Below are 12919 nucleotides of genomic sequence, written 5' to 3'. Positions count from 1 at the left end.
AAGTGAGTTCCAGGGCTATACAGAGAAACCCTGTCTTGAAAAACCAAGAAAAAAAAAAAAAAGGCAAAGGCCACCAGACCTTGAATATCCGCACAAGCAAGCCAAGAGCTGTTCTGTCTGCCAAGATTAGGTACTCAAGGCAACCTCAAAATAGTCCTTGAGTATCCGCCTAAGCAAGTTACAGAAGCCAAAAGCAGTCATATCATAACAAGTAGATGGCACAGCTGGACATTCTTGTGTAAGGATGACTACATCTAGGTTACTGGGAAGTTATCTCCCAGGAATCAGAGTCAAAGACAAATGACCAGTGGGTGTCAGAACGGATGCCTGGCACAAAAGGGAGTTTCTTTAGCCATCACAGCATCATCCTAGAAAAGGTAATTCAAAATGTATCATACACCTAAGAATCATATACCTAAGAATCAAAGTTAAAATCAGAGTCAGGCCGGGCAGTGGTGGCGCACGCCTTTAATCCCAGCACTTGGGAGGCAGAGGCAGGCAGATTTCTGAGTTTGAGGCCAGCCTGGTCTACAGAGTGAGTTCCAGGACAGTCAGGGCTACACAGAGAAACCCTGTCTCGAAAAACCAAAAAAAAAAAAAAAAAAAAAATCAGAGTCAGGTCAGGTGAGGAGGTGGAGGTTCACACCTATAATTCCAACACTGGGGAGGGACAGGTAAAAGAATCTTTTGAGTTCAAGAACAGCCTTGCTACATACCCAGACCTTGTTTTGAAAAGGGAGGGAGGGAGGGAGGGAGGGAGGGAACAAGATATAATTTGTAGTGAGAAAAATCTTTGAAATACATATATTTAACAGAAAACAAATATCCAGTATATATAAAGAACATCTATAGATAATAATCTCAATAAAAATAATCTCAAATAATTCAATTTTAATAACTGAACAGACTTTTTTTTTTTTTTTTTTTGGTTTTTCGAGACAGGGTTTCTCTGTGTAGCCCTGGCTGTCCTGGAGCTTACTCTGTAGACCAGGCTGGCCTTAAACTCAGAAATCCACCTGCCTCTGCCTCCCAAGTGCTGGAAATACAGGCATGTGCCACCACTGCCCGGCTCCAGACATTTTGAAAATACCTGTTTGCACATTACCAATAATCACTTTAACATTCACCATCTCTTATCAAGGAAATTCGGATTTAAAACTACAACGAAATACCACCAACAGGCTGAAGATGTGGTCCATTACTGTAGAACATTACCCTGAGGCAAATAAAAACAAAATGAGATACAGCCACTAGAATGGCTAAATTTAAGAACACCAGCAATGCCAATGGTTGAGAGTAACAGTTACCATTTCCATACACTACAGGTAGAAATGTACGACAATCAACATTGCTGATGCTTCCTGCCAGATGGCAAAGCATCTCTAAGTTGAGTAGCAAAGACAGCCTCTCTCTTGGTAAGCCCAGTAAGTCCCCACTGGCTGGGCACAATGGTTCTCACATAGGGGCTTCTTTCTGGGCCAGTAACCTGCAGCTTCACCTGAAAGCTGGTTGGAAATGCAAATTCTCTGGGCCCTGCTCAATAGGAAACAGCAGAGGTGATGCTCAAAAATCAAGTTTTAACAGAGGGCCAGGTGCTTCTAGAGTAGGAGGGGCTTGCACGCCTCCCCTCCTCCTCCTCTTCCCCAGGCTTCTTAACAACCTGCTGTGGGAAGCTGACCCTTAGATGGAACCCTGAAGCCATATTGAGGACCTGCAGTAGAGGTGCAACCCATGACTGGCAGCGCAGTAAGCTTGATAAGTAGGACTGGGATCCAACTGGGCAAACATCCAGGTGTCCCTGCCCTCTCCACACTGGGGTTCTGGGAGGGCTTCAAGGGCAGTCATGTGATCTCTCAGCAAGCTTCCAAACTTGGGCTAGACAAAACCACCATTCCTTTCCCTGTGGTGTTGAGTGTGTCTGTCTCAGGTCTGGGTTGCTCTGATCAGTTGGGGGGTCGGGGGAAAGAGCAGGGAAACTTGGCTTCTAGTTTTTAATGGCTGTTGGCTGTAGCCAACATTCCCAGGATTCAAGGGAGTTTCCCTTATAGAGAGCTATGAGCTAGCCTTTGCTTTACTCAGAAAACAGTGTTAACAGCTGAGCTCCTAGCAGGGACCCTAGGACCTTGCCTCACCACAGACATAATTCTTCCCCGCAACACCTCCACCAAGCCTCCCAGGAAATCGACATGAGTCGTCACAGTACCAGCAGCGTGACCGAAATCATAGCAAAGAACATGCTCTGGGGTAAGGGCTAAGGCTGTCCCCAGTAAAGGTGTGCCTCTAATGGAGAGGAATGAGCCTCCCAGCACACCTCCGTCTTCGCTGTGCAGGTAGTGAACTCAATCAGGAAAAGCCGACTTGCATCTTTAGAGGTCAAGGCGAGAGGAAGGACAGCTGTAAACTCTTGCTCAGCACGGTGGGTGTCTCCCAAGGAGGAGGAGGAGGAGGAGGCTGGAACAGGAGTGAGTCCTCCAGCCTCAACAGCTAACAGCTTCTTCCCATCACCCTTCTCAGATCTGCCTGGGGGAGAAAGCCAAAGAGGAGGTGAACCGTGTGGAAGTCCTCTCCCAGGAAGACAGAAAACCACCAATCACTATCGCCACACTGAAGGCCTCTGTCCTGCCTATGGTGAGTCTTCTCTCCCTGCAGGCCTAGGGAAGCCGTCACCGCCCTAACTTCACCCCTCAGATGAGCCTGGACAGAAGTGTGAATGCCTTCATGCCCCCCCCCCACCCCCCTCCCCTGCGCATGCGCGCGCGGGAAACCATCCCGGTTCCTGCTTTCCAGAGCCTGTGCCACGAGCAAGCCAAATATCCTCTCCAACAGGGTCTGTCCTGTTGAAGCTCTTCACTATGAGTCACCAAGACATTCTCTGTGGCTTATGTCTGGTCTTTGAGTCTGGAAGTTCTTCCTTCCGGTATCTCGCTCTGTGCAGTTAACCACTGTGTGTGGATAATGGCAGGCTTGTAATTTGGAGCTTTTAAATTCTTCGTGTATGAAAGAGAGGGAGAAAGAGAGACAGTTTAGGCACATGTACCACGGTGCATGTGGAGATCAGGGACAACTCAGGAATTAGGTGTCTTCTGTTGTGGGTTCCAGGAATTGTACTCAGGTTGCCAGGCCTACGCAGCAAGTGCTTTTACCTGCTGAACAATTTAGCCTGCCCTTGTTTATCTGACACGGGGGTCTCATATTGTATCACAGAATTGCCCCAACGTTTTCTCCTTGCCTCCCCTTCCCTGGGAGGAAGGCATGTGCCACAACACAGACCCTTTTCCTTTTTTCTGTAATCTCCCTGCATTGCTCCATGGGCTAAGGCTTTTGGTATAATACAAATACTCCCTGACTTCAAAATGAACTTGTGAGTTGAAAACACCCTAATTGGAAAACGACTTAACTCTGCTTGTCCCCTGGAGCCCCCTCGTTTAGCACCACGACATGCATGGAGGCAGCACTGTCTCCCTGAGAGAGACCAGGGCACAGCCTCAGAGCATCAGGGTGCTCACTGACACGGCCAGGAATATGCAGGATTTTTATCACCTATCACTGGTCCGGGAAAAGATCAAAACTCAGAATTCAGGTGTGTGGCTCTCCTAAATGAGTTTAGCTCTTGCAACATTGTAAAGCCAAAAACCCCTGAGTAATTGGGAAGTGTGATTGGGTAAATGTGACCTGAACGTTTGACATCTTTTCCTCTCTCTGATTTAGTCCCCATGAAGTGCCTGACGGACACACCTCACCAGGCCCTGGAGCCCCGTCTGGTGCCGCTGTGATTTAGGGCTTTGGTTTTATTCCTGAATACGGAGTTACACTTTATCAGATGCTTTATTTTTATTTTACATGTGTGTTCTGCCTGCCTGTTTTCTGCAAAGCACATTCATACCTTAGTCCCTATTGAGGCCAGAAGAGGGCCTTGAAAGTGGAATTGCAGATGCTTTCGAAACACCATGTGGATGCTAGGATTCAAACTCGACTCTTCTGGAAGAGCAGCCAAGGCTCTTAATAGCTGACCCTTTTCAGCCCCTCAAATGTTTTTTGTGACTCACCTGATCTCAGATTCTTTCCCATCAATCTCATTAACATACCGTTATGTTGAGAGAATGCCATTTGAGCCTTTTTGGGTTCCTGGTTCATCCAAACTCCGGATTCTCTTTAACATGTTGCCATCTTTCTTTACCTAAGGATTCCTGGGGTGGGTGGGGGTTGGGATCATGCACGCCACAGCACGTGGAAACAGCTGGGTGGAACAGTTTATCTTCTCCTCTTCTGTGAGATCAGGACTGGACTCTGGCCACCGGGCCTGCTCAGCAAGCCTTTCTGCGCTGAGCCACGCCACCACCTTTCTTGCCTTGTTTTATTTAGTTTCTTGTTTTGTTTAGTTCTTGTCGTTCTTGGAGACAGTCTATGGAACCTAAACCAGTCTCACACCCACAGTGGTTCTCTTGACGCTGCCTCCTCCCAAGTGCTGGGATACTAGTGTGCACCCCACTGACTCCCTTCCTTCTTAACAGTGAGAAGCAGAAAATCGATTTAGTCGGTGTGCTCACATGGAGAAGGGGGACATTTGCTTATGTGTTTGGAGTTTTTGTTTGGTTTTGAGCCAGTGTGTGTCTTTTTTTTTTTTTAAGATGTATTTATTTATTATATGTAAGTACACTGTAGCTGTCTTCAGACACTCCAGAAGAGGGAGTCAGATCTTGTTACAGATGGTTATGAGCCACCATGTGGTTGCTGGGATTTGAACTCCGGACCTTTGGAAGAGCAGTCGGGTGCTCCTACCCACTGAGCCATCTCACCAGCCCGCCAGTGTGTGTCTTATGTCACCCGGAATAGCTAGAACTTACAGTCCCCTGCCTCTGGCTCCTCAGTGCTCGGATTTTGCAGCATTGTGTGACCAGCACCTACCAGGGGGCCAGGCTGAGTTACCTGAGTCTTCTATGATGCCCTGCTGTCTTCTTACCATTGCAGGTCACAGTGTCTGGTATAGAGCTTTCTCCTCCAGTAACTTTTAGGCTCAGGACTGGCTCAGGACCTGTGTTCCTCAGTGGCCTGGAATGTTACGGTAAGTTGTAGCCTAGGTACCTGAGGCCTCAAGAGAGTCTTGACTTTTTGTACAGACCCTCCAAAGCAAATGATTGCCAGTGGCCTGAACTAAACGGCAGTGACAATGGCTGTCGTCCCGGCTCTTCTCGCCTTTCCATGCCCTATGTGGGCCTCAGGCCTCAGCTTTATCACGAGTGAGGTGGCCCTTGTTGCAGCTTCAGAAAATACTGTAGGGTAAACAGGGTCTTCCAAAAGACCCTGGAGCTGAGTGTGGAGGCACAGGCTGTGTTCTCAGCTCAAGGACCCTCCACCCAAAAGAGAGAAGCTCTTACTCTAACTAGTATTTGGGTGTATTTCAAAAAGTGGCTACTACTAATCATGATGCTATAGTGACAGCACGGGCCACAGCAACGTACCACGTTGGCACCTTTAAAAGCCACTTCCCAGCCTGGCAGGTCGGTGGTCCACACCTTTAATCCTAGTACTTAGGGAGGCAAAGGCAGGTGAGACTGAGTTAGAGACCAAACCTGGTCTACAGAATGAGTTCCAGGACAGCCATGGCTACACACACACACACAAATCTATCTCAAAACACAGAAAAGATCTTCCTCACATTAGACCTCGCCTCTGAACAGGTCCTACTACCTCAGCATGGCACACTAGGGACCAAGTTTCCAGGACATCAACCTTTGAGGGCCAAGCCACCCTGTAGTCCCATCTAGCTCTCCTTCCCTGCTCACCCACCTTCAGCCTTGGCCCAGCCAATTCTCAATACACAGCCTCCTCCTGCCTGCCCTCCTTACCCCAACATCTGTGGAGCTCTCCCACCCCTTGCTTCACCCTGGTCCCTACTTTTCAGGGAGGGAGAGAACAGATACGGCCCACTGCAGAAGGTGAACGCTCTCAACCCAGCGCTTGCCTGGGAATAAATTCAGGCCAAAAGAGGCCTGGATTGGGAGGTGGGCGTTAAGCCTTGAGGTCAGATGCTCTGGTTTTCCCACCGTGCACTACTCCTGCCTACCCATTCCAGAGACTTCGGACCTGACCTGGGAAGATGATGAGGAAGATGAGGGAGAAGAGGAGGAAGAAGAGGATGAAGATGAGGATGCAGATATATCGCTAGAGGAGATACCTGTCAAGCAAGTCAAAAGGGTGGCTCCCCAGAAGCAGATGAGCATAGCTAAGGTGGGGAAAAGGATGAGGTAGGGCATCAGTACCTGAGCTGGGCCTCCCATGTTGGGCACCTGGGATAGGCCAAGGCCTCCAGCACGGAAGCTCTGCCCATCTCAATTGGGACGGCTCAGCACTCCAGTGTTCTGGCTCAGGGTCTTGGATTAACTTTCCAAATAACGCTTGGTTTTTGTTCCCAGAAAAAGAAGGTGGAAAGAGAAGAGGAGGAAACAGTAGTGAGGTAATTCACACTGTTAAATTCCCCACCACAACCAGCACTCAGCGCTGAATCCAAGGCTTCTGGCATGTTAAGCAAACAGGGTACCACTTGAGCTGCAGCCCCAGACTTTGTTTGGTGTGTGTTTTGTTTGATTTTTGAGAAACAGGGTTATCAGTAAGTTGCCCAGGCTGGCCTCGATCTACTGTACAGCTCTGGCAGGTCATAGACTTGTTATTTCTCCTGCTTCAACCTCCCTAGTAACTGGGATTACAGGCCTGCACACCAGGCTCTGCTGAAACAGCCAAAGTTCTTCCTGTGAGATAGCCAGTCCCGGGAAGCAGGATACAGGCAATGTGTTTACCTGTATCCACGCGTGCAGTCTCAACAGCTCTGGAAAAGAATGCACTATCCTCTGACCTGATTCCATCTGAGGTAGCTCCAGTTAAAACCAAACCGACAACAACAACAACAAAACAGTTCAATATCTATGCTCAGAAACTCACCCTGTCCTTACCCAACAGACCTGGAAATAGGGGTATTCTAAATGTCAACATAGGAACTGACCGAACAAGGCCCCATCGTTTTGTCTCCTCTGTGGCACAGGGTAAATGGGAGGGACATATGTAGAATTTGGAAGCATGATAACAACCCGGAAAGGGCTAGAATTAAGAGAGCAAAGTGTGGCTCCGTGTTTATGTCAAGTGTTTTAGAAACAGCTTGGCCAAGAGTTATACAAAAGAATTAACATTGAAAAGCACGACTGATTTATTCTAATGGGTGTTTGCTAAATTATGTGCAGTAAGGTTGATATTTAAGGTGGAAAATGTATTATGCCAACTTTCTTTTTCTTTTTTTCTTTTGAGACAGGGTTTCTTTGGGTAGCCCTGGCTGTCCTGGGAATTTCTCTGTAGACCAGGGTCTTTAAGACCCTCAGCCTGAGAAAGCATGGGGCAGATCCTTGAGGTTCTTGAGGCTGTGGAAGCCTCTACTAACCAGAAATTTAAACTTAATCCAGTCCAAACCTCCACACAACTGGAGAGAATGTCAAATCTCCTAAGCAGCCAGTACCACAGAGACGGCATGGCACATGTGAAGGCCAGTGTCCCTGGGGTTTGTCTAGACGATCCTGGGGCAGAGCGTAGGGTAAATGACAGAGGGGATGCATTGATGGGAACATTTGAGGAAACTGAAAGGAAGGTGGAGAGAGCCTTTCCCCTCACTGCCTATGTAGGCACAGAAGTCCCCAAGCGGGAGTGGACCTGTCCCCTCCCCAGACCTAAAGCCAGTGATGGCAGAGCAGCAAGTCCACCCATCGGTGTCCACTTGCGCAGTGAACAAACCAGGCATGTTTCGGAGTCCCTGGGAGCTCTGGGGTCTCTTTGGTTTGTAATCCTGAGCTCAGCTCTCTTCTGCGTCCCCTACCCCAAGAGATCAGCAAGTCCGCCAACAAGCCTCTTAACCAACGACATCCGGCAACAGTCTAGCCGAGCCATGGCACAGTATGCTTCTCAACACTTCATTTTAAACCTGGGCGTGGTCGCGTACACCTTTAATCACAGCACTCAGGAGGCAGAAGCAGGTGGATCTGAGTTCCAAGACAGCCAGGGCTACATAATAGACCTTATCTCAAACAAAAACCCAAAATGTACCTAAGTATATATTGCCCTTTGAGCCTATCGTCCTTCCCACACTCCCCAGCCATCCCCATCACCATCAGTCCCTGTCTTGGTGTGAGGAGAGCACATTTTATACCTGAAAGAAAAGCAATGGGAGTCTAAGAAGGAAATGCTCTTAAAGAGGCAGAACAGGAAAGGAAGGAGGCAAAGCTGGGGCTGAGCTCAGGAGCAGAAGACTTGCCTAGCATGCCAGAGACCGTCTGTTCTCTAACACAAGTTAAAAGTGGGTTGGGAATATAGCTCCGTGCTAGACTGCTTCCCCCCAATGCATAAAGAATGAAGTTCAACCCCTATTGCTGCAATAAGTAAATGCACGCATGTCGCTATCAGGAGGGCTGGGCTATGCTATGAAGCTGCACCCTTGCCTACTCTGTCCCTATTCCTTTCCAGGCCCAGCCCTCAGGACAAGAGCCCCTGGAAGAAGGTGAGCAATAAGAAGTTGGGGCTGGCCCTGGGGAAGGCTGCCTGGCCAGGGAGGGTAATAGACTCCTCAGTCTCTTGTCTGCACAGGGGAAATCTACACCCAGACCAAGGAAGCCAGCGACCAAGAAATGACCTCATCTTTGAATCTTCTGTGTCCAAGGCAGGATGTCCACCAGCTGTGCTCCGATGCTGGTGTTCAGCCCCACCATCCTAGTCTAAACGTAATAAGGTGTTGTGGGAGCCATACAGGAGCCCTGTAACCCAACCCTCCAGTTTCCAGAGGCGCTTGGTGAAGAGCCGCCCCCCCCGCCCCCCACCGCAAGCGCGCCTAGGGCCACAATAAAATTTGCATGATCAGAACCTTTCTCTGCCTCCCCCTCCCTGGGTGGGGCTCCTCGCTGCTGCGATAGCTTATGTGCCCAGCAGAGGGCAACCACGAGCAAGAAACCAGCCCCATGTTGCTTTTCCTAGGTTTCCACCCCAGGATTGAGGAAAGGCCTAGGGGGCTAGCCTCAGCCGGGGTTTCAGTGAGCTGGGCCTGAGGAGGATAGTTTTCTTTGGGACAGGCGAGGTTGAGGTTTAAAAGGGCAGAGCTCTAGAACCCAACTGGCGCTTTTGCTACCAGGAGCAGTTTGGACCTGGGTCAGATCCTTCCATTTCTCTGTTCTTATCAGGCCATTGTCAAGAATATATGGGACGGGTGGGGGGTGAGGGGGGGCGCAACATAGGCTGCCGTTACATTTATGAGATGAAGGCCCATATGACACTCAACAGGACACAGGCCTATGAGAGAGTGGGAAACAGTGGGTGATTATTGCATGGCTCTGGCTGCCTGGCCGCCTCAGCACACTGAGGGACCTCCGGAGCCTGTTCACTGGGGAGTGGGCACGCTTTCATCCCTGATTTGAGTAGGACACAAGGTAAATCCTAGGGCAAAGGGTTGTGCTCCTGGAGGAACCGGAGCTAGGCGGCTCCTGCCTGATGTGACTGCAGCACCCCTGTAGGCCAGGCCAGAAAGAAGAGAGCAAAGACCAAAGACCATATGGGCCCCGGTGGGGGGGGGGTATAAATAAGCTCTGATTCCTGTTGAGTTCCTTGGCCCTTGGTACAGATGATGTTCATCCAGTCTGGTTCACTGGTATCGGTCACAATTGTATAGAAAGCCAAGATACCTACCTCCAGGCCCACTGAGGTCACCTGGATAGCCTGGTGGCAACACAGAGTCAACACCATGATTTCCGTGCCACGAAAGTGCTTTGGAGGAAGGAAAGCAGGGTGTTAAGAGACCTGAAGAGGGGACCGGAGAGATGGCTCAGCAGTTAAGAGCACTGACTGTTCTTCCAGAGGTCCCTAGTTCCATCCCCAGCAACCACATGGTGGCTCACAACCATCTGTAATGGGATCTGATGCCCTCTTCTGGTGTGTCTAAAGACAGCAACAGTGTACTCATTTTTTAAAAAGATTATATATATATATATATATATATATATATAATATATATATATATATATATATATATATATATATATATATATATCCCTGAGGAACAGGCAGCTGACATGGAGGATGGGGTGGGGTGGGGAAGCTAGCAAGACTTTTCCTGTGAGTGCATCTACTCCGGATCAGGGTACGTCTCCAAAGTGTCCACCCAGAAGGGTGGCTGTCATGGCAGCAGTAGCTACAAGCCCAGAATATACATGCTGTCCCCAGACTGCTGCTTATACCACAATTATACCCTAAGGTTCGATTAGCTTCATTTCTTACAAGAGAACCGAAGCACAGAAGTTAACAGTCTGCACCTATGTCATGGAGCAGAAGGGGGAGCCAAAGAGTCTGGCGTCAGAGCTTTTGCTTTCGACCACTCCTCGGATGGAGAATTTCCTGCCAATTTGCAGTCAGTCTTGTGAGCTGAGTGAGGGCAAGGGCTAAGGGTGCTAAGGTTCCTCAGTGAGGAAAGCCCGTGCAGTCCTCAGTGAGGAAAGCCCATTCACAGCCAGGTACAGTCACAGCCGGCTTCCTCCCTCATCCCCAGGCAAGGCTCCACATATAGGAGCACTTAATACCGCAGATCTGTCCATGAGACTGACGGCCTGCATGGATGCACAAACTTCCAGTGAGTCCCATGTCCGTCTACACTGCTAGGTGTGACCTCTGCCCTAACCCGCCTGTTTCTGCAGGAGAAGGAGGGCTAGGTTGAGGCTGGTGGTGAGTGTTTGCGGTAGCTAGGCTGATGGATGCAGGTGTGAGGCAGCCCCAACGGGGGCGGGGCGGGGGTGGGCTTGGAGTTGGTAGTAAATTGTGGGGATTAACTAGAATTTTGGTAGGCTTCTCTCTCCGCGTAGCATCTCTAAGAGCTCTCCATGAATGTTAATAAACTCTCCCTCCCCAGCTCACCCCATCAGGGGAGAAAGTTTGCCAAAGTTTAGGTAAACTGAGGCTAGACCACACAGAGGGTCATTGTTCCCCTTTCCCCTCTTTGCAGGATGAGTCCTTGTCTCAACTGATACCATAGTCATTTCGAACTCACTCTGTAGACCAGGCTGGCCTCAAACTCAGAGATCTGCCTACTTGTGTCTCTTCAGTGCTGGGATTAAAGACATGTGCCACCACAGCCCAGCTCCTATTTCTAAGAGAACCTGGAACCAGAAAACCAACTTTTCGGGTCACTAAGCAAGGGATGGAGATAAGATCCAGAACCCAGTCCCTATCCCCAGCTCTCCATTCTGCCTCCCCCAGGACATAAGAGCGCAAACCTAAAAGCCAGGCCTGAGCATGCCAATAACAAGGGATGAGAAGTCGGGGGTAGCTCACACACAAAGCGGCAGTCCTTGCTATCCCCTGGATCTCCCTGCTACCAGATCCTGGCTGAGCCTCAAGACCAAATTTTACTGCAGACAACTGTTACCATGGAGACTTGGGCTGCACTGAGGGCTAGCCAGTGAGTGACAATGGGCCCTGTCCCCAGTGAGAGGAACCAGGTTCTTAGACTCAGGAGTCTTGAGCAACCCCCACTGCCTCCTGGTGAATGAACCTCCAGAACACAAGGTGGTGGTGTGCCATGCCTGTCTTCTGCTTCCAGATGACACCATCGCCATTGAATTCCAAGTCTTTAAGCTGCCTCCCCCATGCACCTGAGCCCTCTTACCTGCTAGCTGCCTGGCGCCTCAGACTGAACTCAGGTGGGGTGCCTGGAAGCTAGTAGGGGGTGTGGGAATGGGGTTCACGAGTCTGAGGGAAGGAGGGCAAGTTTCCCTGAAGAGGCAGAGACCGGGGTGAACTGCAAATGGTGGCGAGAATGTGGAAGATGGAACTGGTCTGGTGGGAGGTAGAGGTGTGCCCAATAGGGCTGAGAAATGAGTGGGCTAAAGCTGCCTCTGAGACCACCAAACTGAGGTGCAGCTCTGTGCTCTCCTGGGCACTGGCCCCTTGGCCCAGCCACCGCAGTCACTTGCTGTTAGACACGGGTTATCACTTACCTTCTAGTTTTGACTTGTTTGGGGTTTTGTAGGGTTTTCTTTTCTTTTCTTTTCTTTTCTTTTCTTTTCTTTTCTTTTCTTTTCTTTTCTCTTCTCTTCTCTTCTCTTCTCTTCTCTTCTTTTCTTTCTTTCTTTCTTTCTTTCTTTCTTTCTTTCTTTCTTTTTTTTCAAGACAGGGTTTCTCTGTGTAGCCTAGGCTGTCCTGGAAGTCACTCTAGAGACCAGGCTGGCCTCGAACTCACAGAGATCCTCCTGCCTCTGCCTGCTGAATGCTGGGATTAAAGGTGTGCACCCCCATGCCTGGCCTTGTTAGTTTGTCTGTCTGTCTGTCTGTCTGTTTCACATCTCAGGCTGGCCTCAGACTCGCTAAGTAACCAAGGATGAATTGGTTCTTGAATTGATCCCCTGAAATTCTAGGGTTACAGGTGTGCAACCACACCTGGCTTTAGCAGTGCTAGGGATAGGACCCAAAAATTCCCAAATGCTAGGCCAGCCTTCTACCAAGTGAGCTGCGTCCCCAGCCAGCCCCGGGTCCTAGCTTTCTTTTAAATTTGATTCCAAACCCCTCGACTCCCCCTGGCAATTCCCACCTTCTCAAACAGCCCCTCCAAATTCACTCCTAGGCCCCCTGCAGCGGCATTTTGAGTCTGCAGAAGAGAGGGCGGAGCTCTAAAGGCCCCTGCTAGAGCTGGCCAAAGGCCCCCCCCCGTTTAGGGGAGGGGGGGAGGTATCTACTAGCTTGCTGGGAGTTGGGGGGCGGGGGAAGTGCAGGGTGGCAGACCACTTTGTGGCTTGCTAGAACTCAGGAAGGTGAGAAGGCAAATCAATCCACCTGTGCTGCTCTGTGAACTCAGGGAAAGGGAGCCAGAGTTTAGACTCCCCAAATCGCCCCTCCTTTCAGCTCAGCACCA

The 12919-nt window shown here is 49.7% G+C and overlaps 1 protein-coding gene across 1 annotated transcript; it reads left to right on the top strand.

Annotated features, from left to right (window-relative positions):
- Positions 1–1682: 1682 nt before the first annotated feature.
- Positions 1683–8890, top strand: Npm2 (nucleophosmin/nucleoplasmin 2). The gene is made up of 9 exons (XM_021204024.1): positions 1683–1746; positions 2080–2244; positions 2331–2416; positions 2515–2628; positions 4969–5062; positions 6074–6228; positions 6414–6454; positions 8500–8533; positions 8620–8890. Exons 2-9 carry the CDS (start codon positions 2187–2189, stop codon positions 8662–8664), a joined length of 627 nt encoding a protein of 208 aa, XP_021059683.1. The 5' UTR covers positions 1683–1746; positions 2080–2186; the 3' UTR covers positions 8665–8890.
- Positions 8891–12919: the final 4029 nt, after the last annotated feature.

The sequence above is a fragment of the Mus pahari genome, chromosome 8, assembly GCF_900095145.1.
Source record: "Mus pahari chromosome 8, PAHARI_EIJ_v1.1, whole genome shotgun sequence".
Lineage (NCBI taxonomy): Eukaryota > Metazoa > Chordata > Mammalia > Rodentia > Muridae > Mus > Mus pahari.
This window is presented reverse-complemented; position numbering and strand designations above follow the sequence as displayed.

Coding starts and splice junctions, on each gene's coding strand:
- Npm2 (XM_021204024.1), top strand. CDS start 2,187: ATGAGTCGTCACAGTACCAGCAGCGTGACCGAAATCATAGCAAAGAAC. Junction 2,245..2,330: donor AGCAAAGAACATGCTCTGGG/GTAAGGGCTAAG, acceptor TTCGCTGTGCAG/GTAGTGAACTCAATCAGGAA. Junction 6,229..6,413: donor AGCAGATGAGCATAGCTAAG/GTGGGGAAAAGG, acceptor TTTTGTTCCCAG/AAAAAGAAGGTGGAAAGAGA.